At 39.4% G+C, this 27,965-nt stretch overlaps 1 protein-coding gene across 2 annotated transcripts in view; it reads right to left on the bottom strand.

Moving 5' to 3' along the window:
* The window catches only part of ninaC (STKc_myosinIII_N_like and MYSc_Myo21 domain-containing protein ninaC), a 66,536-nt gene that overhangs the window by 24,699 nt on the left and 13,872 nt on the right, over window positions 1-27,965 (bottom strand). For both annotated transcript variants that reach the window (XM_072303722.1, XM_019062295.2), the window contains exons 2-18: window positions 23,769-23,923; window positions 22,727-22,899; window positions 21,919-22,023; window positions 20,999-21,108; window positions 20,072-20,211; window positions 18,971-19,118; window positions 18,169-18,259; window positions 17,428-17,523; window positions 16,785-16,970; window positions 14,004-14,192; window positions 12,871-13,070; window positions 10,049-10,401; window positions 5,680-5,890; window positions 5,206-5,347; window positions 4,514-4,664; window positions 1,683-1,993; window positions 833-1,122 (exon numbers count right to left, since the gene is read on the bottom strand). In XM_072303722.1, coding sequence (XP_072159823.1) covers window positions 833-1,122; window positions 1,683-1,993; window positions 4,514-4,664; window positions 5,206-5,347; window positions 5,680-5,890; window positions 10,049-10,401; window positions 12,871-13,070; window positions 14,004-14,192; window positions 16,785-16,970; window positions 17,428-17,523; window positions 18,169-18,259; window positions 18,971-19,118; window positions 20,072-20,211; window positions 20,999-21,108; window positions 21,919-22,023; window positions 22,727-22,899; window positions 23,769-23,904 — 3,032 coding nt within the window. In that variant the 5' untranslated portion in view covers window positions 23,905-23,923. The remainder of the gene's footprint in view (window positions 1-832; window positions 1,123-1,682; window positions 1,994-4,513; window positions 4,665-5,205; window positions 5,348-5,679; window positions 5,891-10,048; window positions 10,402-12,870; window positions 13,071-14,003; window positions 14,193-16,784; window positions 16,971-17,427; window positions 17,524-18,168; window positions 18,260-18,970; window positions 19,119-20,071; window positions 20,212-20,998; window positions 21,109-21,918; window positions 22,024-22,726; window positions 22,900-23,768; window positions 23,924-27,965) is intronic.

Raw genomic sequence — 27,965 nt, 5'->3', positions numbered from 1 at the left:
AATTAATTAATTTTAATTAAACGTTAAGTTAGTTGGGCAGTTTAATGTTTTACACGAATACTACGGTTGTGCGGATTTTTGTGCAAATTTCAGTGCATTTTCAGCGTAGCACGAGGCAAATTCCTCAAAGTTTTCAAAGAAATCCGCACAAATATGCTCTTGTAAAAAATTATTAAATGGCCGAGTTAAATTTGGCGATGGCTGATGTGTCTTGGTTCCTTTCTGCTAAACGCAGACCATTTTTTCCTTACGATCCTCATAATAAATGCCGTTCATATACTAAAAGAGATAATAATTTACTCTAACTCCTAACTGGAAAAAAAAACACATTGGATCTAGAGTCCAGACTCTTGAAAACATTGACAAGAAAAAATACTCTTGATTCAATTAGATTTTTGCTTGAATCAAAAGGAAATCCGCTTAAATGAAGAGGCTTGGTTCTTGATTAAAGCTAGATTCTGATTGAATCAAGAGTACTTTTTCTTGCCGATGTTTTTAAGAGTCTGGAGCTGGACTCTAGATCAAATGTGTTTTTTTCCAGAGCTTGTTTAATACTGAATCAATAATTCGATCGGATTAATCCATGCGAACCTAGTTTTAAAAGGATTGATGCGAAAAGTATTGATCCTAGGACTAACGGCGTTATTCAAAAAATGATAGGTTATGGCTCTACAATATCAAAATGGTTAATCTAAATATGGTTAATCAATATTTGCTGATGTATCTATAGACGAAGAATTAGATGAAATCTATTTTTTATTTATTTTATAAGCTATATTTGTATACTCTAGTGAATAATTAATACATTAGCTTCATCCATGAAGGGACGAACCTTTGGAGGAAGTCGTTGAAGTTGACCCTGTGTGAGTAGCCCTTCTGACGGGCCTTGGCCGTGTCGACGATGGCGAGGGCCCTCATCTGCTGGCGGACGACCTCCGGCTGGAAGCCCTTGGGTTGCCCGGTGAGGTCTGTGCGGATGCAGCGGACGAAGTGCGTGCCGCCCCCGGACGCGCTCCCCGAGACGTTGCGCAGCACCTCCAGGCACGACGCCCGGAACACCGCGCAGCCCGTCCGCATCCGTCGGGTCTGCGAGTACTCCCCTCGCGACTCCGTGTTGAATTTCTGAACAAATCACAGATCAAGCATATCAGCAGGCTGATTGTTGAAATCGATAGACAAAGCGCTAGACAAAGGTAAAATTTTATTCAAGTCAGAACTGATTCATTAGTTCACTTCAGGTATTAAAGACCTTTTAAGTTTAAAATGATTTTTTCTCTATGTATATTTTAAAAAAAAAAAATTAAACGTCCAATGTTGTTTTTTTTTTCAAAGCGGCTCATTACGAATTTTCAAACAACTGCAATCATTCTAAAATTTTGAAAGGTCAAAAATCTTGCATGCACTAATCTGAATGAGTGCGGAAATAGCATTAAATCACTCAGATTCGAGGCAAAATGGTAAAAAATTTTCGGGGGTGGCCCCTCGAACTCCCCTCCTGCTGGGGGGCGGTGGCGGTCCCCCCTTACATACTTCACTAAAAGGAGGCCCCGCTGACTGATCCGACCCCGGGGTCCACCGACGGATGTGGGGGGCCTGGACACTGTGAAGGCCTAAAACACGGGAACCAATCAGAAATGGATTCACATTGTCTTGACTCTTAGTATAAAGGGACTCTAGCTCACCCTAGATTTCTGGTTTTCTTGAACGAGCGCGGCTCCCCATCGCTTCTTCTTGCCGACGGCGACGAGGGTGTTCTGGTCGGAGCTGATGGTGAGGTTCCCGCTCTTGGTCAGCTGGTTCGTGAACATCTGCTTGACGATCTTGCAGGACGAGGTTCGGAGCGTTTCGATCATCTCCGGCGGGAGGAAGTCTCGGTTCTTCTCCGGCATGTCCTTGATCTCGTAGCAGACTTTCCCCGTGTAGTGGGCCACGCAGAACTCTTTCCCGGTCGCCATCTTTATCCGCGGACCCCTCCCGTCGCTCTCCAGCGTCTCTGAAAATCGTACGGAATTATTTGGACCGCGTTAAACAGAAGGGAACCAAGCGACATCAGATATTGCCAAATTTAACAGGGAAATCTCATTTTTTACGGAAGAACGTCTGTGGAGATTCCTTTGAAAATTTTAAGAAATTTGCTTTGTATTATGGAGAAAATTCACTGAAATTTGCACAAAAATCCGCACAACCGTTTTTATGAAAAAAATTAAATTGCCCGATTAAATTTGGCAATAGCTAATGTGGCTTGGTTCCTTTCTGTTTGACGCGGTCCATTTAATGATGACGTCATTTCATTCACAAAATCTGATTCGAAATTACAGTCAGTGACCAGCGGGCCGATTATTGAAATGTTGTGATTGTCTGTGGGCTGATTGTTGAAATTGATAGACACAGCGATAGATAAAGAGGACTTAAGGAGTGTGGAGCCATCCTATTGGTTGGAATGGGTGGTTCTTATATCCTAAGGGAGAAAATGATGGACTAACTGGATTGCATTATGCAAACAGGAACCACTAGCATTGCAATGTTGCTAAGATTGTGCAACTTCTTTTGTCTTGGAGGAAGAACTCGATCATCCCTTAATAGTTTCTATTTTACTCGCTAAAAACTGTGAATTTAAGACAAAAATTACCGTCTAAATTTCATAGTTTTTCACAATTCCCGCAATTTTATTGCAAGGTATGAGGTTGCACAATCTTAGCATCATTGCAATGCTAGTGGTTCCTTTTTGCAAAATGCAATCCATTTCATTTACAAAATCTGATTCGAAATCCCAGTCAGTGACCGGCGGGCCGATTATTGAAATTTTGTGTTTGTCTGTGGGCTGATTGTTGAAATTGATAGACACAGCGATAGACAAAGAAGACTTAAGGAGTATGGAGCGATCCTATTGGTTGAAATGGGTGGTTCTTATATCCTAAGGGAGAAAATGATGTACTAACTATAGGGTCTCTTGTGGGTTGCTGTTAGTTAGTCTATCACCTACCTCCATTGTCCATCGCAACCACCAGCTTCCACAAACAGGATCCCTCCATATATCTTTTGTCTTCTTTGTCTATAGCTTTATCTGTCAGTTTCAATAATCAGCCCGTTGGCGGGCATAGCTTGAACGGCGGAGCGTGATTGGTGGCTATGTCTTATCGCTGATTTGTCGTGCTTTTGTCAGGTGGAATAGACGACATATGGTCAGGAAATCAAGAGGTGCCTTTGGCTTGTCGTGAATTCCACCTGACAAAGGAGCGATAAGACATAGCCGACCAATCACGATGCACCGTTTAACCTATGTCCACCCGACAAACACAAAATTTCAATAATCGGCCCACTGTTTTGTGAAAGGAGGGGTATCCATAAGGCCTTTTTCAGGGTTGCCACAGTCAGGGAATATCGGGAAACCCGGAAATGTCGGGGAATTTTAAAAAATTAGGGAAAACCTGGAAATTTTAGGGAAACTCACAAAAATGTTAGGGGAAAATCGTCAAATCACCTTCATTTGCTTTCGCGAGTGGGTCTGACGTTTTGAACAACAAATCTTGCCTGAAAATTAAGTCTATGTCTTTTTAAGAACCTGGCATTTGTACAATTCTCAGGGAATTTTACCAAAATGTGTCAAGGAAATGTCAGGGAATTCAATCTCCCCAATTCCGTGGCAATCCTGTTTTTTGGGCCCACCCAGCGAATTTCCTTAACTCATCGATTTTTTACTCATTTGGTCATTTTTCAATCTCTTCCCGAGTCTATCACTGGCCTAAACATGGGCCTGAAGGTCAATTTGGGCAAAAAATGAGAGTTTTGCGGATTTTCGGTCGATTGCCGGTAACTATGCATTTTTTGCCAAAATCGACCCACAGACCCATGAGCAGAGGCTGAAAATGACCAAATCATGATGCATTCCGTAAGTTATAAACATGGAGATTAGCCGTTAACCTCATGCTACTTTTAGATTTACTCATCATATATTATTCAGTCGAATCAAAGTGTTGAGTTTCATTATACCCCTTTTTCAGAAACTTCACTTCCTGCCTCTCAAGATACATACACATCAACCTAATATAAGATCATTCTTTTCACCGTTGGATTGCATTTTGCAAAAAGGAATCAAGAGCATTCCAATGTTGCTCAGATTGTGACATTTTTTTTTTTGCCTTGCATTTATAAACTGATCATCTAGACAAGTTTATCTTACTCCCAATAAATTATAATTTCAAGTTGAAAATTACCCTTTTGATTTTTTGCAAGATTTCAGTAATATTGTTGCAAGGAATGCAAGTTGCTCAATTTTAGCAACATTGGATTGCTCCTGGTTCCTTTTTGCAAAATGCAATCCAGTTGCTCGAGGTATCACGCTTCCGTGTGACCAATTTTGAAAGTTCCTTCAATGCGTTGGGTATGCAACACCATGCGCGACTGCAAGTTTAGTTGCCTACTTTAGCTCCTACTTCAATGCCCAACTACGAAACGAGCGTACCACACAGTTTATTAGTCGTGCACTCATTCCTTGCTCTAGCGTGAGACTTACCTGCGATGAAGTTGGCTCCTTGACTACTCCTGCTAGCCTCATCGATCACGTAGAGTAAACCGTCTGGTTTCCTCATCAGCTCGTCGACTGTTGGTTTGTTATCGTAAAATTGAAGTGCCTGAATTGGAATCTCTTCCTCCTCTTGCTCTTGCTAGAAACAAGTTTTCAATAATTTTTCCATCATCAGTGAATGCTTTATATCTTTTAGCAGTTAAGTTACATTCTAAATCAATTTGCAGTTCTCCATTCTGTTTAACTCTACTTTTTACAGATAGCCTTTAGTATTCATGTGGCGTATCATCCAGTGGCGTGCTTTGCGATACATCGATTGATCTGCCATTTAAACGTATGGAAAAAAATCGATAAACCCGGTGTTCTCAACGAACACCTTAATAATCGATTATTCACCAAAGTTTCAAACGGGGAAATATCGATAATAATCGATCATTCACACCTCGCCAGTTTTAGCAATAAAAAGAGCCATTAACTATCTGTTTGATCAAGTTTGACTCAAATGAAAAGATCTATTCACGCCAACTAGTTTTCTGGTAGAGCTGTGAGAGGTTTAATGAATTATTTAATAAATATGATTAATTTAACCGCATTCTTTTCTCGCTTTAAAATCAGCCATTCATATGATTGAATTTATGTTTTCCGAAGTCGAATAAAATATTTTTGCATCGAAAACTTACCATCTCCCACGAGAAAACCTTTTGATTATAGTGATACTGCATTTGCTCGTTAAAAGTGTTGACGTAAAGTTGTTCCAGGTAATTCTTCTGGAAGCACTCGAAACCAAACATATCCAAAATGTTAATGTAGTATTTGTCGCCGCTGAAAACAAAAATAAAAAAATGATTTGATCAATGCAAGCTCATTGGTGGATATACAAGTGGTACTGGAATATGCATGCAAGCGGTGGTTTTGAAGAGAAACAATAAAAAACATAAATTCAATTGGGTTGAATAGGGAATTAACCCCAAGGAATTCGAATTTCATGATCTCGAATTCCTTGGGGTCAATTCCCTCTTCAACCCCGCAGTCGCTGACTTCCTCCTAAATCAACCGATGAAAACGCCTGGTGCGGGCGCTTTGGGACACCCTGTATAGATACTCTAGTCTTCACTGATGGACGTACGTACAAGCTTATTAGAATTTGTACTCACAAAATGACTCTTGTCATGGAGAGTTTCAAGTTGAGGATGTTGACGATCCAATCGACAAGTCTGAAGTAAAGGCCTCTTGCGAGGACATCCCGGGCGATGGTGGCCTCGACTCTAGTATGTCTTCGTCGCGCCGCGGTGCCCTTTTGAACAACGCAGTAGTTCAGCAGAGACCAGCAGAATTTCTTCTCGTCAACGCCAATCAGCTGTGCAACTGAACAAAAACAACTAAGTTATACAAGCGATATTGAAATTCTGAATTTATCCAGATTTCGTCGTTTTCCTGATGATCGCGATCCCGAAAATTGCATTTTTACGAGGAGAATCATGGCTACATATTTTCATCTCGAAATATTTCACAGATGTTTTTCCTGATCTCACGTAAAAAATCTGAAAAACGTTGAACAAAAATTGCGCAGGTTCATACTTGTTAAAAATGTAATTATTTGCGTCAACTTTGCAACCTCAGAATAAAGTTATGTTCCTCGGTACGGAAAATAACGATAAGGAGTACCACGTGAGGGGCAAACAGGCCCTTGACCTTCCACAAATGTTTTCTAACTAGGCTTAGGCTGTTCTCACAGGTTTCCTTTATATTCGACGAAGATTTCACTTCATCGTGCTTGTACTGCCATGCTAAGTAAAACGTCGCACAGTGGAACGAGTCGTCGAAATAAGTCGAATATGAAATTTGTCACAACAATTGTAAAATTTTACGTTTATCTCGTAACAATTTTAATTTTTAGGGGTGCTTCTCACAGAAAAGTTGACGAGGAAAGCAATGAAACTACTATTAAAACATCAAAATCTCATATGAACGAAGATATGAGCTTTTAAAGTTGTTTAAATAATCATGTCCGACCTCTCCCATTGACTCGATCCACTGTGCGCCGGATGCGCCATCGGGTGTTGCCAAATTTCCCCCCAAAAAATCTCGAATTTTCAGGGAAATTTGTGCATCTTTCTTCTCTCATTTTTCAGAGGATTTCGCACGTAATCTGATCAAAAATATCCGAAAATTTCAAGGAAAAATACCCATAACTCTCCTAGAAAATACGTGTTTTATCCGGGGAAATTTGGCAACCACACTAAAAAAAATAGTTCTGTTCACAGGGCTCCTGCACTTCTTTTGTAACAAACCCAGAAGCTTCCGTTATGAGGACAGAGTGCTCTGTTCCCACGACCGAAGTTCTGTTCTCACAACAGAAAAATTCCGTAAGTGTAACAAAGAAACTGCAGGAGTCCTGTGCGCAGAAGGTTCTGTCGTCAGCACCATCTATTTTGGCGCGTATACGTAGTATACCGCCTTTGCGATCGTTTCGAACCCTGCTCGATACAATAACCGAGTCCCTTAGTTCCTTACCGAAAAGTGACTACCGCGAACTTCTGAGATTTTCCAAAGCGTGTAAAAAGTTTATTTATCCGTCAATAATTATGATTTAAAGTTGTTTCTCATTCTGGGGCTCTCTAGTTTATGTGCAGTGAATACCAAGAGTCTACGTTACTTGGTTTTCTTAAAAAAAGCCTAAGAGTACGACGCGCTGATTTAAAATATGCATATATAAGCAGAATCAAGCGAACTGATTCGAGGATGGCTGAGCAGGTCGGCACTCTCGGAATGAGAATTTAACTCCTCCGTTTTGTTCAAAACGTTGCTTTGACAGATCTCCAAACCTCTGTTATACTTTTCAAAAGTTGGTACCCGTGCTCTGATAGTGCTGTTCATCTGACAACAATGTCAGTGTCAGCTGATAATAATATTTTTATCATATGAGGTTAATAAAAAGTTTTCAGTCAGTCTTTGTGAGGCGTCCTATCCAAAGTCAACTGAATACATATATTGTAGATTGTTGTTAAAATACAATAAAAAAAAAAAAAGTCTTTGACATTCTGAATAAATGTCTTGGTATTTATTTACTAATTTTACAGAATTATATTTTATTTCTTATTAAAACTAAGAAATACAGTGCAATCTGTGTAAGTGCAATCTGTGATGAGCCTCGAGACTCATTAGACCATTAGCTAAACGTGGCTCATACAGGAATCCACTTACCCCTCTCTTCCCCACGCTCCTGATCACTGCGTCGGCGTCTCGACGAACAATAGCTAATGACGGTCGCCAAGCTAGGCCGGGATCCTCAGCCCCTCGCCCAATTACTTACGCTTCATTAACCATTTCACCGTCACGCTAGGATTCGCCCAATTTTCAAAAAAAATTGTTTCGCGAGTTTTTAGCAATTTTTTCCTTACTCTCCGTTGAAACACGAATTAAAAGAGGTCTCATTCATAAAAATCGGCCAAATAGAAGAGAAGTTACAGTATTCGAAATCCGAAGAAATCAACAAAACTTCTCCAAACAAAAAATAAAATGAAGGGGGAAAAAAAGAAATGTATAAATTACAATTTAATATGATTGACCTCAGAATGTGACAAGCAATTCAATTATAAAAAGGAGAAAAAATTGAGTGAAATTACAAAAAATTAGCCTCTTGCAAGGGGCTTCCTTGTATGAGTTTTGACCTGAAGACAAGTAAATCCCGTTACATTATTAAAACGAAATTGACTCCATAGTTTAATGCCTTAGTTTCTTGAATACGATTATTTTAAGCTCTCGAAAATTTATACCAGCAATTTTACCCATGGGGTGATTTCCTGAGAGCTGATAATATCACGAATTTCTCATAGAGCCCTTCAAAAATGGCTTGCTTTTTGGGCAGCCGATTCGGCCATCAAACCGGGGTTTAAATGGAAGCTGATAATAACACAAAGCTCTGAGAAAAATTTTGAGATGAGTATAGGAACGGTTTGTAAATTACGAGGAGAGGCGGGCATTCTGTTCAGCATATCGATACATAAGTATTTTCACACGTAGAATTTAATTTTCACGTCAGGGAGTCGACATATTTTGATTTTTTCGATTTTATACGGAAAATGTATGGTTTTTCGGGATTGAAATTACTTACAATTGTTTCATGAAAAATGAATGCACCCAAAATGACTATAGCATTTTGACTTTCACATACGTGCACTCACTAAATCGATTGGTAAATTCAAAGAGTGGGTACATCGACCTGGTATATCAAGTTTCTGCAATTTTTCACGGCAAATCGGTAGATTTTCGGGATGTGGATTGCTTACTTTCAATTCATGAATGAATAAAGCATGGACATGGTTAAGCTTCTTTGCATGAAAAGACGTTTAAAATAAAAAAATCAAGACATATTTAATACAATTGCATTTATATCGAGTAAATCTCTTTTCAATAATATAACGGGATTTATAATACCGGTGATTTGGGTATTTTAGCCCCAAAATACCTTTAAATCGACTTTATCTTCTAGGAGTTCGACAGAATTTTTCCTTTCTTCGCTTAAATTTTTCCGTAGCACTTTTCTTCAAGAATCTGATAAGATTTTGCTTGAGGCAGATCAAAAAACTTAAATTTGTTCGAATAGCTTTCTAGATTCACAATACACGGTCTCGTCAAGGTGCGTCGTTGACCTTGCACTGTTGGATCGTGAATTCTCTTGTTGTGCTGCTTGCCTTTTTTGAAATCTCTGTAAATGAAAACTAAAGGGGTTGATATGTGCGAGTTAATGACGCGCCTTATCAACACATTGTGTTGGAGGTTCACTGCTTGTTTTTCTGTGTATCGAATGTTCATACGGCGTTCTTCCTTGGCACGGCAGTGTAGTAGCTTAGATCTGTTAGTGCAGGTATATAACTGGACGTATTTCTACCAAACAGACCTATGTGGAGGTGAGAAATGTGGTATGTGCTCGTTAGTTCTCTGGCCGTAAGAGTGAATGGGAATAATAAAGCGCCAGTGACGTCAGCTGCAATGATAGTGCGCACTCGAGCGAGGGGGAGATCGTTAGAGGGAGTCTTTAACTCATGAGCCCTGTCCACAAGGCTCTCTTGCCATTGCCCGTGGCTCATGCATCTCGCATTCAGTTGGCACATAGGTCTGTTTGATAGATATAAAATCCCGCTTTTCCAATTCTTCAAAAGGAATCACGCCCACTTTTACATTGCTTCTTATGCAGCTTCAACGAGCACACCCCATATTTGGACCGAGTTTAACAGAAAGGAACCAAGCCACATCAGCTGTTGCCAAGTTTAACTGGGCAGTTAAATTTTTAACGAGAGAACGTTTGTTCGGATTTCTTTGAAAATGTTAAGGAATTTGCTTCGTATCATGGAGAATTTTCACTGAAATTTGCACGAAAATCTGCACAACCGTTTTCATGTTAAAAATTAAATTGCCCAATTAAATTTGGGAGTAGCTGATGTGGCTTGGTTCCTTTCTGTTTAACTCGGTCCATTTCTCACCTCCACATAGGTCTGTTTGGTAGAAATACGTCCAACTGACCTTTGGCGGCGACCTGGGGGTTCTGGACCTCGGCGGTGCCGTCCTCGAGGTCGTGGAAGGTGACCTCGCCGAGGAGGAGGATGGCGGCGAGGGTGCTCCAGATGACTTTCTGCTCATTCTCCTCGATCTCCAGGGCGGCGAAGATCTCTTTGATCTCCTTGAAGTGCTGGACGTTCTCCCTTGGGGTCTCCCGGGCGGAGCGGATGGAGCGCGGGGCTGTCTCGCCGTCGTTGGTCGTCCGCAAGTACTTGTACTGCCGCCCGCTCTCCAGACTGTACTTGCTCAACTCGCCGGACTCGTCCATCGCGTCGTAGAAGTAGTAGAACATGTGGAAGTTGGCGTTCTGGAACTCCCTGGAATCGTCAACGCAAAAGGCCGCATTCGAATCAGTGAGCTCGAAAACACTGGAGTACCTATATTGAGAGAGTATGGCCACTGGTGTTACCACCTCTCATTGGCTCAGCCATCTTAGGCTGAATGGAGCCCTTAGGACCCAAAAATGGCGGACGCCATAAATTAATGTAGTGCAAAATGACTCAAAATGCAGTTTTCTTTGCTTATCGTAACGAGAAATTTACCCAAATGCACTTTTGCGACTTCTTTACATATTTTTAAGGCTAATCGTGTGCAGTTTTTGAGAAAAATTATCTTAGATGTAGTAGGGTTGGCAGCAAGTGCGGTTGGTGATAACCGTCAAAAGTTGGCGATGACCTCCCTCCCATCCACAAAAACCAAAACAAAGCACCGCCATTTTTGGGTCCTAAGCCTCTCCATAGGGCCCAGTGGCCATACTCTCTCAATATAGGTACTCTAGAAAACACTTACCAACTCGGAAAAAAAAATTGTTCAGGAAGCACCTAAAACTGCGCAGCGGGCGAAGAAGTTAGTTTAAGAAAAGCCTTTTTGGTGCCTAAGGACAAGTACTTAGAGACTTTGTAAAGCATCAGGTTGAAATCGATACGTTATGTTTGATGACGGAGAATTAAGCGTTTAAAAACCCTGGTAAAAATTGGCAATAGGAGCTGCGTTTCAAAATACCATGGGAGTTCTTATAGCCGACTGAAGAAGGCGATAGAAAATCACATAGCTGGCTGCAGAAATTGGAAAAAATCATACGGCCGGGCTATACGAAGCGATGAAAAATTATGCATACAGCCGGACTGTAATTGCCGGGCTTTACACTTTATCGCCTGGCTGTTGCTTTTTCGCCATCGGCTATGAGAGGCTATAAGAAATTTTGTAGAAATTTGTGTGCTTTGTAAATACTTAAGTTTGCACGGAATCACCTTAATATTTACAAAACGCACATTATATTTTCCTTTACTGCATATTTTTTTTCATCAATTAAAATGAGAAAAATCCATACAGAGTGTGCAAGCATTTCAAAGTCATGAGTTGAAAAACGCTGACTCCACGAGATTAAATAATAGAGCCCAACACAAAGCGGAGCGGTGGCGCACTGGCGCCTACAAACCTAACAGGGATACTTCACGCATTGCGCAATGCGTGAAGTATCCCTGTTAGGTTTGTAGGCGCCAATGCGCTTCTCGCGCTGGCTGCCGCTGCCCGCCCGCCGCGCCGCGCCGCAGCGTACCACGGCGCTTGAAGCAACTATTTCACACCAGAGGTATTGCACAGTATCATGCGAAATTGAAGGCGCTCCAACATATTAGGAATGGCAGGCATCCTTCAAAAGTACGGAGCTTTCCTCGCAAAATAAATCAAGATACTACGGCCCAAAACGAGAGCGGTAGTCCAAAAACTCACTAAGTCCTAGCATCTGTAATTAGTAACGTTTAGCATGTACTTTATCGCCAGGCTGTTGCTTAATCGCCATTGGCTATAAAAGGCTATAAGAAATTGTGTTGCCGGCTATAGAAGCTATTGGAAATCTTACAGCCGGCTGTAGGTCTTTGGGATTTTGGAACACTGATTCTACTGCCAATTTTTACCAGGGAATTTCCGAGTTGGTGTGTTTTCGTTCTCACCGACTTTCAGATTTTGATTTTTCATAGTCTGCCCGGAAAAATTTATATTTGTCGACCTGAATAATGCTTGAATATTTATATAACTTGTTGATACAAGGTATACTGAACCGAAAAAAGAAAACCGCAAAATCGGATGGTCACTCGTTTTCCCTTGAAATGGCCAAAAATTGGTATTTCTAATGAAATACTTGAATTTTTCCCTTTTCCCGTCGCTGTTTCGAGCACTTCCGATTGCAATTTCAAAATTTTCTTTTGCGTGCAGATGCCTCTATCCATACGTGTTACTAAACCGTAAAAATGTGAAAATCGAAAAAAACCGAGTTGGTGTGTTTTCGAACTCACTTATTCATTCATAGTCGTTACTTCAGCAGCGGGCTAATTATAGAAATCGACGCCAGCGGGCCGATTATTGAAATTTATAGACAAAGCTATAGACAAAGAGGACATAAGGAGTATAGAGCGATCCTATTGGTTGAAATGGGTGGTTCAGTTAGTTTAAATCAAATGGGACCACTAAAAAAAGGAGCCGTTTAAGTAACGACTTTTGATGCGACCCTAAATTAAAAGAACTAATTCGAGGACGCACTGGAAAAAAAACACATTTGATCTAGAGTCCAGACGCTTAAAAACATCGACAAGAAAAAATACACTTGATTCAATCAGAATCTAGCTTAAATCAAGAACCAAGCCTCTTACTTTAAGCGGATTTCGTTTTGATTCAAGCAAAATCCGATTGAATCAAGAGTATTTTTTCTTGTCAATGTTTTCAAGAGTCTGGACTCTAGATCCAATGTGATTTTTTTTTTCCAGTGCGTAACGTAAGGATGTACTAACTTGCTGCCGGTGACTCTCCATTTTTCCAGCTGGTAGAGCCAGAATATAGCTCCGCTAACCTTTCCCGTGGTGGTGAAAGTAACCTGGGTTTGGAGGACGTGGCGGGTGGAGTTGTCGTGGAGGGGTGTGGCAGCATTGGCGAACGCGTGGATCACTTTCAGGCTCTTCTCAATCCTGTCCCCGATCTTATTCGTCGTTTGCTGTCCAAAAGAGAATAAAAAAAAACCCATGAGTTAGTGAAAGGCACGATAAAATTATAAAATACCAAGGTATGTAAGAAACCAGCGGGCAGATTATTGAAATTTATAGAAAAAGCCATAGACAAAGAGCCATAGACATTAGGAGTATAGGGCGATCCTATTGGTTGAAATGGGTGGTTCTTATAGACTAAGGGGGTAAATGATGGACTAATTATCGGGTCTCTCGTGGGTTGCCGTTAGTTAGTCTATTACCTACGTCCTTTGTCCATTGCAACCACCCGCTACCACCAATGAGATCCCTCTATATCCTTTTTCTCTTCTTTGTCTATTGCTTTGTCTATCAATTTTAATAATCAGCCCGCGGGGCCGACCGTAGCGCAATCGGCACCCTTGGCGGAAATGGAGCGAGGGTGGCAAAATTTCGTGAAAAATAAAATCTTCACGTAAAAGATTTCATGAAATTTCCGAAATTATGAAAGATTTTAAAAATACCGTCTCTTTTCCATGTTTCGCAAAAAGTAAAAATTGTGACTTTCTTCTATTTGTTTTGTGGGCCACGTACTCTGGTCCCTGAAAATTATGAAATATTTCACAGCCTCGTGAAATTTTATAAAATATTTCACTGAAATTTCCTATCTTCCATTTCTTTCTTATATTTCATGCCACCCTGGTGGAGTTCTTGCACGTGTCAAGGGATTGACTTTTTTAGTATTTTTTCTAATGCAAAATTTCGCGAGAAACACGAAGGTGCCAATTGTTTTTTCTGAAATTAACTTTCCAGTTCATAAAAGATCTCAAGTCTCGAAATTCGCCAAATCAGCGCAAAACCGAAAGGGGGGACGTTAGCGTGGGCCTCGCGCAAAAAAGGTCCGGCTCCCCCCTCCCCGTTAAAATCAGGCTTTTGAAATGAGTTGCGAAAACGGTGATGCTTACTTGTCCGAGGAAGAGGAGGTGTTTGAGAGCGTGTTTCATGGTGGTGGTTTTCCCGGAGAGGGTCTCGCCGGCGATGAGGATATGTTGCGCCTCGTTGTGGTGGAACAAGTCTTGGTAGGCGCTGTCCACGACGCTGAAGATGTGAGGCGCGTTGTCTGAGCGAGCTTTCGCCTGGTACTTGTAATGATGCTGTCCGATTAAATAAAAAATAAGTCGTCAGGTAAATCATGCAACTTTGCAACGCAATTAAGTTCCTTTTGATCTGAGATCTTCATATATGGACTACGTTTTGCAATTTGGAACTATAAAGTCCGGCTCATCTGAAAAAACACTTATGTATGCATAGGGAAACTAATGGCACATACTTTGTCTTTAAAATGGGCCAGAATTTACAGTTCCAAATTGCAAAATGCAGTCCATATATGAGTGAACGAAATTAGTCTGTACAGTGATTTTAGTAACAAAAATGGAGAATTTGCACGCAATTTTGTTTGATTTTCGCAATTTTTTTTGAGATTTTCATATATATGAGTGAACGAAATTAATCAATACAGTGATTTTAGTAACAGAAATGGAGAATTTGTACGCAATTTTTTTATTACTTCATCTGAAAATGCTTAAAGAGCTGATTTTACAGTATTTTTTATAATTTTTTTCTAATATGGGAAATAGTGTAAGAATAGATTTAAAAGTGAGAAAATGCGCCGCCTAGTGACGTCATCTGGCGGCATTTCCCATTAAAACGCATGTATTTTAGCAGATTAGATCATTTTGTCATATCTTCTCCAATAATTGTTCAATTTATGAACCAAGGGCATCCTCGTGTTCAGCTCACTTGGTTGCGTCCATTCAAACACGGAATTCATCAAATTTCAGACACCTGTAAATTCTCCATTGCATTATTTGGATCGCATTTAGCAAAAAGGAACCAATGCAAGTACAGTGTTTTTAAAATGGTGCTACTTCATTATTTTCTAAAAAATGCCCCAAAATAGTGAATAGTCTTTGCATCCCACCAAAAAATTGTTAATTTTAAAGGGAGATGATCGGACCGCGTTTAACAGAGGAACCAAGCCACATCAGCCATTGTCAATAACCGGGCAATTTAATTCTTTACGAGAGAACGTTTGTGCGGGTTTCCCTGAAAATTGTAAGGAATTTCCTTCGTACTACGGAGAAAATTCACTGAAATTTGCACGAAAATCCGCACAACTGTTTTCATGTAAAAAATTAAACCGGCCAATTGAATTTGGCAATAGCTGATGTGGCTTGGTTCCTTTCTATTTAACGCGGTCCAAAGTTCCTTTTGGTCCGGGATCTTCATAATTGAACGAAACTAATTAACACAGTGATTTTAGCGACAGAAATTGGATTATTTGAATCGCATTTAGCAAAAAGGAACTAGCGCAATCATAGCGTTGTGAAAATGTTTCCTTTTTTATAATTATCTAAAAAATCTCCCAGAATAGCAAATGGTTTTCGCTTCTCACTAAAAATTGTTAGTTTGAAAGGAGAATAATTGTGTAAATTTTCATACTGTACGTGAATTGAGTATTTTTAAAAGAAAAGAAGAAGTTGCACGATTTTGAAATCACTATAATCGCGCTGGCTCCTTTTTGCCAAATGCGATCCATTTGATATTCGAGTTTTGGACACTGCGTAATTCGCCATTAATGAGAAACAATATTCGATGAAGCTTTATGCCGTTTAGCTGTCGTTCACCATCACAGTATATAATTTGTTTAATTAATTAATTTATTATTAATTAATTAATTAATTTGTTTAATTAATTTTAACCTGATCCTTCGGGTCAAAATTCAGCGGGAACCGCGGGGCCAACCCGGGCACGTGTGGTACTGGCTTGACCATTCCGGTCTTGTTTTTCTCATGACCGGGCAATTAAAAGTTCCCGTAACCAATAGACAATTAGAACGTTAGTATCCTAGCTTAAAGTTGATTTCAGTAGTTTTCGTCGCGAGAATCGTGTTTTACGTGAAATTCTGTTGAAGAATCATGTATCAGAGTGCTTAAACTCGTAGCTTGTTTAATGGTCCATTCGATCTAAAAAAGCGAACACACAGAACTTTCTTAACTTTTTTCAGAGTAAATATTATATATCGGGAAAAACTAGGCAACGTTGGAGTGCTCATACGGCATCGATGAGCAACATGGGCCTTTTAAGCCCCATCGTTCGATACCGCGCTTATCCTAACGCGAATAATCGAGCCAAACACGGTGCGGTCGGCACGGCGTCAAACTCATATCAGCGCCTGCAAGACTGCAGGAAACTCGCATTGCACTAAACGCAATGCGAGAGTTATTATTTGCGATAACTGAAGATGACTCGGCACTCGACCGCACTCCCTTCCCTGGCTTGCGAGACGCTAAAATCGCCGCAAAACTAGGTCCACGCATCATTTCTTTGGATGGTTCCTGTCCGATTTTTATCGCAACGATGAGCAACGATTCAGAAACTCCGAAGATGTTTAAAAGATGAAGCGATTCTGAAACTTGAATTGCATAAAATTAATTTTGGTTTTGTAAAAAGGAAATAGAATGAATGAAAACATCGCGTTGAAATTTTTTGTGATTTTATTTTAAGTTATTCCGGTAATTTCTCGGAAACTTCTAAAAAACTGTGTGCAGCCTCTTTTTTTTGTTAAAAAAAGAGAAAAAAAAACTAAACTTGGGAACTCTTCAGAAAAACTGTATGTAGCTTTCGAAAACGGTTTTCAAAAATAAGACATAAAATTCGTGTATAATGTAATTTTTGAAGTTTACCTTAAGACTGTAAATATTGAGATCTGTGTAAGGGTTCAAGTACAGTAAGACATCTCCAATGAACGTATAAGGCATGCCGGCTGCTAATCGTGCCTGAAGTTCGGCTACGATTGTATCTTCGGTGATAACGTCCAAAGCGGCCAAATCTTCCACGTGCATGCTCTCCAACTCTCCCGTTTCTGCCACCTACAAGCAAACCACATCGAAATGAGAATGATTTTCCTTGCAAACAATGAATCAATACGTAAATCATGGGTATGAACAAGATGATTAAAGGTCATGCTTTTATGAGCAAAGAATTATTTTGAACTATGAATTTTTTTTTAAAGAATGGAAGCTACTCTTGTTGCAGAATATCAGGTTTCGCAAGGATGTGCTATTTGTTATCATTATGTCATTATTAAAAATAAATATATGATTGAATTATCACTTCAAAACTTCTTATGAATTGTATTTTCCTTCTACTTCTGATATTCAAATCTGCAATATATAACAATTTACTGTACGGTAAAATGTATTCTAAATTCAAAGTTTTCAATCTTGAGGAATGATTATTTTCAACCTATTATTATCAATTTTTCACTATTGAAAAATATTCCACATCGATGAAATTACCATGCACGGTCATGGTCTAAATACTGACCTTCAGGAGTCCTTTTCTGATTTGAACTTCAGCTTTTCGGTGCTCTTTCATGTTATTGTCAATGGAAGCCATTAAGGCTTTCAGCTCGGAAGCAAACTGAAAATGTCAAAAGAAGAACATGTTAACAGGAAAAAATCCACTTGGACAAATTATCGAATTCAAACATTGTTAAAAACTTCCTACGCGTGAGAGGATAAAGGGAAATACACCACAACAATCCCATTGGAACTCGCGTCTCATTTATGCAAGCCTACATTCCTGAGTGATACCTCGCGCATTACCACATTATTTTGTTTGGCCATTTCTCAGAGATATCTATTGCAGTGCTACGAATTTAGTTCGTTTGTTCGACCATACTAAAAGTAACATACAGTACTTTATTTTATATTTCGGTTCATTAAAGTGAAAATTACGTTTTAATTAATTCTAAAAATCTCTCAATGATCCTTTGATGATTCTAAATTATCTGCATTTGCCGAAACCACATATGCGGTTTTAATTTCAATTTTTCCACTACGTGGGTGCTAAATAATCGAGAATGTCGTAGGCATGTAATTTGGATTGCATTACGCAGTTAGGAACCAAACCGAAAATCGATTTGAAACTTTATACGTATTGTTACTTCCTTGTTCCTCTCAGCTCATTCGATAAAATTGTTTTCGTGGGCTTTCAATACTTAAAATTGAAAACTCACGCACCATTTATGAGAAAATAAAAATCACGTGGAGCAAGATTACTTACGTGAAAATCATTCTCTGGAAGTGCTGTGATGAACGGGTGCTCCATTAGCTCCATTATGAACGGACGATGCTCTGGATTTTTTTCCAAACATCTGAAATCAACGAGCCCTTTTAGTTCTATATTAGGTAGTGGATAGACATTTTTTTTTAGTTTTATTGATGGAGATCAAAACACACGTTTTCTGGTTGCGATACCTCAAAATTTCCGGAGATGCTGCTTTTTGTAAAAATTAAAATCAATTAAAAATGAAAAGACGAAAATGAAATATTTTTTATCATGAAGTTTCTAACCTTTTGTATTTTACTTTTTTCCTTCTCAATCAACGTTCCAATTTCAGGGAAATATTGAAGAACGATCGTTGTAAAGACAGAGATTGGCAGATCGGTAGGACATGTTGCCAAACAGTGTTCGAAAATCACAGGCGCCAACGCGCCAAAAATCGGTCATGGTGCCTAAAAAATGAAGGCTCTAGGCGCCAACGTGGCCCCTAAAAAGTGCCCCCCTCCCTCAAAAAAAATCCTACTTTTTCTATTAGGTGATTTTTCGAAAGTTACAAGTTACAGCTACTAGTTCTGGAACTAAAACATCTTGCGTCTGACTTTTCACAATATGCGCCGAGATATGTAGGCAAAAAGTCAATTTGGCCCCTAAAAATCTTCGATGGCCCCTAAAAACTGAGCTTAATGGGCCACTTGGCTCCTGAAACTCTAAGGTGAGTTTCGAACACTGTTGCCAAAACTCTGTCCGAAACGGAATTGTACTCGACGAGTCAGGAGAGACACGATTTAGGTGATTTACTTACTCTGTGATAAAATCGTTGTAATTTTGACTCCAGTTTGACGGGCGAGCTAAGCTAGGGGGAGGATTTTTCACAATTTGAAACATAGCTCTTGTCGGGTGAATGTCTTGAAATGGGGGCTTCCCATCTCCAATTTCAATCGCTGTAATACCTGCAGGGCAGAGAAAAGGATTAGTATTCAAATCTTGGAGCAGAAAAACACCTGATCGACTTTAAAACAAAACTTCAAAGGTTTTTAATTAATTGCGTAAAGTTTCAACACTTTACACCAAAAATTATTATTGCGAATATAGATGTCGCATTATCTTGCTGTTGCTGCAAGTCTTACTACTTAGGAACGTTGCAGCGGTAGTACTCTGCTCACTCGAGATTCGAGGCTTGATGAGGTCAACACGATTCCATATGCAGGAAGTCAAAGCGCCTGCAATTGTGTGTGTATGCCACACAGGCATCTCTTGAGCATGTTTAGTTGCTGGCAAAAATTAAGTACTCTTGAGTTAAAGTTTCTGACTTTTTGTTTTAAAACTTCTTTTTTCTTAACCATTTCGATATTGAACTGCTATTAATATATCCCACTTAAACAGTGCAATTTGAGGCGAATGGTTGAAAAACAATTTTATTTAAACACAGAGAGCACTAGCAGCACCCAGGCGCTACTTTTCGTCATGTGATACCATAGAATTTTACTTCATTGCATTTACAGACACAACTGAAAAGAAATGCGCTAGTATAAGATAAGTAAATCGATGGTAAATATGCCAATAAGAAGAAGGCTAGTTTTTGCGGCGGTTACTTATTTCATTTTAACTTTCATTATTTCATTCAATCACCTTTTAAATTTTTTTATCTGATTTGTTTAGAAATATTGTGATGCGGCTCTCTTCCGGACATGAGACACGAGATAAAGAGCGATAAAGAGAAGGTATAGGAGAGCGCAGGCGCCTCACAATAGACACACATCATATCGTAAAAAACACTCACTGCTATACCTTTCGTTTCCCTAATTGAAGTAATTTTTTAATGTCAATAAAATTTCCACGGTGTTTTACGAAATGTGGGCAAACTTGATAATTTTTAATGAAGAAAGATTAATGAAATGTTTACCTAGTGCCCAAACATCTATTTTACTATCATAGGTATTTTCTTCATCGTCACTGCGCCTTGAACTGTTCACCAACTCTGGAGCCATCCAGTTGGGAGATCCCAAGCAAGAATTTCGGCGGTCTAGAGTGCTTTTCAGTTCACTATGTGCATGAAACATGAATGATGGAAATTAACATTTTATTTGGAGAGAACGGGATAATTAGTGTGAAGGTCCTTTTTTGGATGAAATTATGATGGTTTTTGAGAGGAAGTGTTATTTTAGACTGCATTCCGCAGTAAGGAACTCTTAATTTTGGCTCATCTGTGAAATGACTTAACTACATAGGCAAATTAATGGCACATAAGTTATCTCTAAAATAGCCAAAAATAGCGTTTCCGTATTGCAAACTGTAAACCATTTAGGCTGCATCCAAATAAAATTAATGACTAAATCTTACGGTATAAATGGTTAAAACATATTTTGAGGATTCTACGTGAGAATTCAGTCTCGCGGATGTTGCAAATTTTCAAAGAATGAGCAAAAACTGAAAAAAATTGACACGTGATGGAGCGTATTGCTAGGAGTCTCGGGAACTGAGCATCTTTGTACTAATCGTATGCAGGTATCCTCCATTTTCCCGGAAATCCCCTCCTAGAATCGAAAGTACGTAAATCCACAATTCATATCTTCACCACCGGAAAACTACTTTACATTTATATCTCGAATTTTCAGTTGTGATACTTGTCTACTCAAGTTTCTCATAACATTATCTTTGAGTAAAATTACCCTTCAAAGGTAAATGACAGCTTTTTGCGATGTTCCGAAAGTTTGAAAAGGTTGATGCGATTTACTTTTGATTCTACATAGGTACGTTGCTCTATTAAAATGTACTTTTACTGGAGTAAGAAACAGTCGCGGTGCACAACAAAACTAGTAGATACCCTTACCGAGACAAGCCAAAGTCTGCAACTTTGATCTCTCCATCTTTTGTGAGTAAAATGTTGCTCCCTCTAACGTCCCGATGGATAACGTGATTTTCTTGCAAATAACATAAGGCCTGAAAACGATAAAATTCAGACGGTTATGTTCAGAAAAATTGCAGACTTCGAACCAAACCAAGAATGAATTTGAAGGCCACATTTTTAGAAAATACTTGAGCCAAAAAATATTCATGTAACACTGTAAGATTTGCTAACGTAAAAACGGGTAAAAAACTTCTAAAAAAAGAAAGAAAGTACGTATAAAAGAAAATATCGTGCAGTATCTATTACCTGCAAGAAAATACTTTTAAAAAAATCTAATTTGCCCTCATAAATGTTTGTAGTATTTTAATTCACGATTTTTGACTTATTTTCGAATGCTGATAAATTGAGTGTGTTTTACGACTTAAACGCACAACTCTCAAACTTCTGAGTGTTGTCAAATTAAATTTTTTTTTACGAATTGTGTTCCATTTCTCATGTTGACAAAACTTTTCTGGTGTCAGTTTTCTCTCAATGTATGTTCAGTTCTCAACCAGGCGTTTAGTTTGAAGTGAATAGTTGTCCTTAAATCTGGAATCGATCAAAGTTAAAACCTGAGAGGCACATTCTTTGATGACCCCATAGCTCCATAAAACTGCGTATATTCTGGGACTCATCAGATAATGTATATGGTCGATTTTAATATTAAAACGCTTGGGGTAGGTCCAACTCTCACGGTGCTGTTTTGTACATGCACAGAGAAGTCTCAGTCAGTATCAGAGTTTTGTGAAACTTTTTTAGTTTTAATTTTTTGGATCACATTTTGGCTGATTTTCCCGAGTAAGTACCTATCATCGATAAAAATAGGGAGAGACTATAAAAATAGAAATATCATTGTAGCTTACCTTAAGTGTTTCCTTAAGAATGAATGATATGTGCTCTTCGGACATTCTTTTCCCTTGCATTAAGAGACCTTTGGACAGATCAACAACAGTGCCGCCTTCACACAACTGTCAAAAAGGAAATGTTTTTTTTTAGTTTTCAAAAATTCCTCACGGTTCAATGAGATGATGTCTCTCCCTTATTTTTTCTGCTTTGGTATATATACAAGGAGGATGGTATGCATTTGTTTGTAGGAAAAAACATTTCTTGTATTTTTTAAAGGCTCTTGGGTAAATTGAATAATTTTAAATTGTAAACCCCCTATATTTTTCTCTATTTTTTTCTTCTCCTCTCTGCTTTTTCTCCGAATAAATTGATTAAGATTTTAATCGCTTAGAGAAACCTGCATAAGATCGGACGCAATCTTCTCGGAAATTTTAAATCAGAAATCTCGTCAGAAATCGCTCAGGGATCTGTTTACCCTGGTGCATTATTCGCTTCCATCAATGGATGGGAGTGGAAAAACAAGGATGAAAAACGGGAAACAAGGCTAAAAATACCAAATTAATGAAACCCGAGACGTTTCGACTCAAAACTGAGCCATTTTCAGCCGGAAACAATAAAAATTTAAAAGAAAAAACGATAAAAAACCTGAGCCTACATGGTGGTGGCCGGGATCTGAGAAAAAGAGAAAATTGATAACAAACAAGGCACATCGATGCCATTCATTGGATGGGTAGGTGCAAAAAAAGCTATCTCGAAAGAAAACTCGGACGATAAGTCGGAATGGTTGCATCCCAACAGAGTGAAGGGTGATGCATATGCACGCACCTGCATGACAAACCAGATGTCGTCATATTCGGAGCCTCTCCGTAGGTAAGCACCATAGAAGTCTGGGAGGTTGGAGTGGTTCGATAGATCTCGCAGTATCCTATACTCTTCCTTGATGCCACTCATGTTATCAGGATATGCCTTCATTACTTTAATAGCTACTTTCATTCGACCTGCAATAACCAAAGCAATAATTACTTAATGTGTGCTAAGTAGTTTTTGTAACATGATCACATTATGAGTTATTTATAAGCAGTTTTGAAAATACAAAAATTAGATTCACATTATCTGGCTGGCTTGGAAGATATTTTTTAACAATCCGAACTTATGAACATTTAAATTCTAAAATTAGGTTTAATGATAGAGTATACCGTATCGACGGTGCAACTACCAGACCACGTATCTCGTTTTGCGGTGTTTAAAAATCTCTGCTCCTATTTTATTTTTGTAAAGGAAAATAAGGCAATATCATTCCTTGAAATTTCCGCAGATTTTTCTTCACTCCAAGAAGAAAAATCACGGAAGTTTTCCAAGAATTGACGTTGAAAAGTTTTTCATTTAAAAAATAAAGTATGACAAAGAGTGTGCGACGTTGCAAACCGAGATACGGGGTCCGGTAGTTTCACCGTCGGTATACATTATAGTATACTGTGAGTATACTGTGTGTATTTGTATGTAGTGTGTAGTTGGTTATAATAATAGGGGGTACCCCCTTAGCAACTACGCGGTCCCACCCCCAGAGGGTGCTGCTTACACTGGCCCTCGTAAGTTAATTTATATAGAGTGGGCTCGCATCGAGGGACTTGGACTATCTACCTAAAATTATCGATAACCGCAAAAATCATGAAAATCGGCCAAGCAGATCTGCAGAATAGACTGTGTCAAATGGACATCTATTTCTTAAAAGGGAGAATTCACAATTTTATTGTAATAATAATGCGTTTTGTCACGTGGCAATTTCGATAAATTTATGACCTCATGAATTAAATCGAAAAAATATATTTTGGGTTCCTATGAGCTATAAAACGTGAGTCGAGGTTACCGGATTCATTGTCGATAGCTTCGTAGACCTCGCCTCCAACTCCAGAGCCCATGAGCTCACCCAGCTCATACCTGTCTCCTGGGTCCGGTAGCGACTCCAGGTTCAGCTGATCCTTGCTCAACCCTTTTTGTGCCATGTTCACTTTCCTTCTCCTTCTGAAAAAACCGAGAAAAGGTAGATGAATCGAATGCATTCATGTATAAATTCATGTACCTCCACACGGAGAAAAAACTATGAGAAAGCTGTGAGTGCACAAACATTGACGTTGTTCCAAAGAAAACAGCCAGGAAATCACACAACGTATCACAAGCACCATGTGACGTTTCAAAATTTCTGCCGCCATTTTGTGTTTTAAGGGAGAAATTGTTCAACAGAGTTGTCCGAAAATTTCATCGAATTTTCTTCGTTTCTAGTTCGAGGTCGCTCGCCGCCGCACCTCGCCCTAGTCGCACGCATCGACGCACAAACTGTGCATATTAAAAAAATCTCATTTTAGTATTAGTGATAATCTACTGATGCAGAAAAAAAATTGAGATTCCAAGACTCGTCCTAAGGAAAAACGCCGTATGAGCCTTTGGACGTGACTTTCCGGCCGAAATATCACAATCACCATGCAACATTTCAAAATTTCCGCCGCCGATTTATTTTTTAACAGGGAAATCATTGGTTGAGTCTGTTTGAAAATTTCATTTAATTTTCTTCGTGCTGCCAATAAAATTCAGTGAAATTTTCAAACAGATTCAACCCACGATTTATCTTGTAAAAAATAAAACGGCGGCGGAAATTTTGAAACGTCGCATGGCGCTTGTGATACTTCGGCCGGAAGGTGACGATACCTATTCGCAAGTCAAAATTCATTCGTCGTGTAGTGACCCATTGCTTATCAAATTCAATATCAGGGTGATAAAATCTGATTCCGTATCAATCCGCCAGATAGCATAGGTGTTGACGATCAGTCTGCTTTCCCCAGCGATAATCGTGATATGGATTCAATGGGGCCCGAGCTAGAATCACTTCATATTCGGTGTACTTAAAGAAAATAGTACGGTTAATTTTTGATAGCCTAGACGCCTCGCGTCTGGGTGATAAAGAAAATAATTCCCTCTTCTTCAAATATGTATAATATTTGTTTTATTTTCAAATAGATTTAAGGTGCCGATTCAATCTTCGTAGTCGGAGGCCGTACAAGATCAGTACGCGCAGTTTAAATTGCTTCGACCAAATTCTGTGAGGCACATCTCCTCGCCTTCCGACCAAAGTATCACAAGCACCATGCGACGTGTCAAAATTTCCGCCGCCATTTTATTTTTTTGCGGAGAAATTGTTCACCGGAGGTGTTGGAAAATTTCACCGAATTTTTTTCGTGCTGCCGATAAAATTCAGTGAAATTTTCAAATGGATTCAACAAACGATTTCTCTGTTAAAAAATAAACGGCGGCGGAAATGTTGAAACGTCGCATGGCGCTTGTGATACTTTGGCCGGGAGGTGACGATGTATATTCGCAAGTCAAAATTCATTTGTGTTTTAGTGACCCATTGCACCGAAATAAAAACTCCGCTCGTGGAAGCCGTACTTCCAGGCTATATAGTTATACCGCCCGCATACCGGGCTCACAGGTTGAAAGTTCCGGATGTAGCACCCGGAGCAGCCTAAGCTACGGCTCCAGTACCCGGAACTTTCGGCTTCTGAGCCCGGAACCCAGACAGTGTGTCTGTCGCAGGTAAATGGTAAATTCAGGCATTTTGTCAAATGCCTAGGCAAATAGTCAAATATTCTAATTTAGATAGAAATCCTGATTCTTTTTCTAATTTTAGGCAGAAAACTTAATTGCTCAAGTGAGAAAAAATTCTCAGTAAAAATTTGCATCACTCGATAAAGTTTTAAACGATTTTTAGCTCCGGAACAGACTTTTATCTTGAAGTTTTCAGCTTGTCATAAAATACAGAATTTTTAGAATTTCAGCATTTAAGAATATGAGAGGCAGTTGAAGAGGAAGCGACAAAAAGAGACCATAGGTTTGATGAGTTATTTTTCCAAAAATATTGAAAACTCGGTGAGCTCTTCGCCGTAAATTTACAAAATTTTGTAGACCGTCAAAATTCAACAATCTGCCTCGGCATTTGACAAGACGCCTGATTTCACTATTTGCCTGCGACATGTCTACGTAGCCCGTAACTTTTTTTCAGTCATAGAGTACATACGAGGTCTGTTAGATTAGAAACCGGATTTTGGTCATAACTAGCCCACAATACGTCCAAATTACATTTTCTTGAGCTTTTCTGATAGCTGAAAATATATTTAAGAACCCTACGTTCACAAATTTGAAAAATCCTAATTAGTTTCGTTGGTATGTGGCTTGAAGTAAGGCAACCTTAAGGGTGTTTTGCGATTTTTATGTTTGACCGAACTTGTCTCTCTTTTTTCGGTCTTGCACTACATTTTTCAACCCACGAGGACGATTGGAGTTTCGTCTCCATATCGTAGCCGTACACTAAAGTATTGTCACCGAAAATTATCCTATCCAAAAATGTAGGATCATTGTTAGAACGTTCAAGCAGCTAAAGGAAGATTGACATTTGGTTTGTTTTTCGTTGAACGGACAACAATCAAGGGGCAAGTGTACCTGAAACTCGATGCGTGTCTACATATTCTATCAAAATTGTATGTACAGAGCTTCAGAAATATTACTCTGTTCAACAAGCTCGAAACGACCATTTTCGAGCACTTTTGCCCGCACTTCTTCCACGTGACAAATGCCAGTTGCCGTTGAGGGTCGATTCCCATGCTCCCCATCTTTGACGAACTTCTGACCAGTTTTGAATCGTTTAACCCATTCAAAGCAGTGGGAACATCTCATACAGTGATCATGGTAAACTTTACTTAGCATATACTAAAAGTTTCGGTAGAGGGTATACCGAGTTTAAAACAAAATTTAATGTCGAATCTTTGCTCTATCAGTGATCGCATGATTAAAATCGCAAAACGCACCTGACTTACTCGTATTCAAGATGACACAGAATAAACACTGATCAAATTAAACAAAATCTGTGAACGTAGCGTTCTTAAGTACATTTTCAGCTATCAGGAAAACTCTAGAAAACCTAATTCGGACGCATTGTGGACTAGTTATGACCAAAATCCGGTTTCTAATCTAACAGACCTCGTAGAGGTCGTAATGCAAGTGGGAGAGCTGGCGCCACTTTTAAGCGTTTTCCAGGTCCCGAATTCCGAGATTCCTGTGCGGCGCGGGGTCCCTTTTTCGATACATAATCGATTGTTTGCGATACACAGGGACCCGGCCATATTCCACATCGCCATTTTGGATCGAACATGTATCGAAAAAGTGACCCCGCACACCGGGCTCGAAACTCGTCGAGCAGAACATGGCGCAAGCTCTCCCACTTACATTACAACTCTATGTACTCTATGTTTTCAGTAAGCTTAGATCGTTAGTGCAGGGTTTCTAAAATAAATTGTGTTCGTTTCCAACAACGAAGACAGAAAAATCTCCACCACGATCCGAAGTTGCACTAGGTCTTGGACCTTAATCCAGGACATCTTCCGGCAAAGCGCGGCGCCGGCCAAGCGGGAAAACGGTGTCAAAAGTCGAATCGATATCCAGTTCAGTAAGGCAAAGGCGGGCGGTCGGTCATTTTATATGACTTCGTGCAAATCGAATTACTCGCATAACTCGATTATCTCCTCAAGGCTTCCGGATCTGCACTTAAACGAGCACCCATCACTCACCCGCCCCGTTCCCCGTTGCACCGCATCAACACCCTCCCCGATCTTTCACTAACCTTTCATCAGCTCCCAAACGGATTTATATATCTGATTTATGTATAACGGATATGTCGCAGGCAAATAGTAATGTCAGGAATTTTGTCAAATGCCTGAATTTTCAAAGTTTATTTCAAAGTCAAATTTTAACGTTTATTTCGTGTCAAATTCAATTTCAAGGAGCGTTTTTGCAAGAAAATTACACAAAGAAACCAATGGAATCATTTAAACTTTTTTGTTCCATATTTTTGAAAAAATAAGCTTTCAAAGTTGCCAGATTTTGCCTGACTTCTACTACTGACTCCTTTCATTGTAGGGCGGTACCTCTGAAATATATTGTCTTTGCGCATGCCCATCATAATTTTTGCCTATTGATATGTCACAGGCACTTATTTAAGTCCGGTATTTTAGCTTAG

The sequence above is a fragment of the Bemisia tabaci genome, chromosome 8, assembly GCF_918797505.1.
Source record: "Bemisia tabaci chromosome 8, PGI_BMITA_v3".
Taxonomy (NCBI): Eukaryota; Metazoa; Arthropoda; class Insecta; order Hemiptera; family Aleyrodidae; genus Bemisia; species Bemisia tabaci.
Note: the sequence above shows the minus strand (reverse complement) of the source record. Positions and strands in the feature narration are given on the sequence as shown.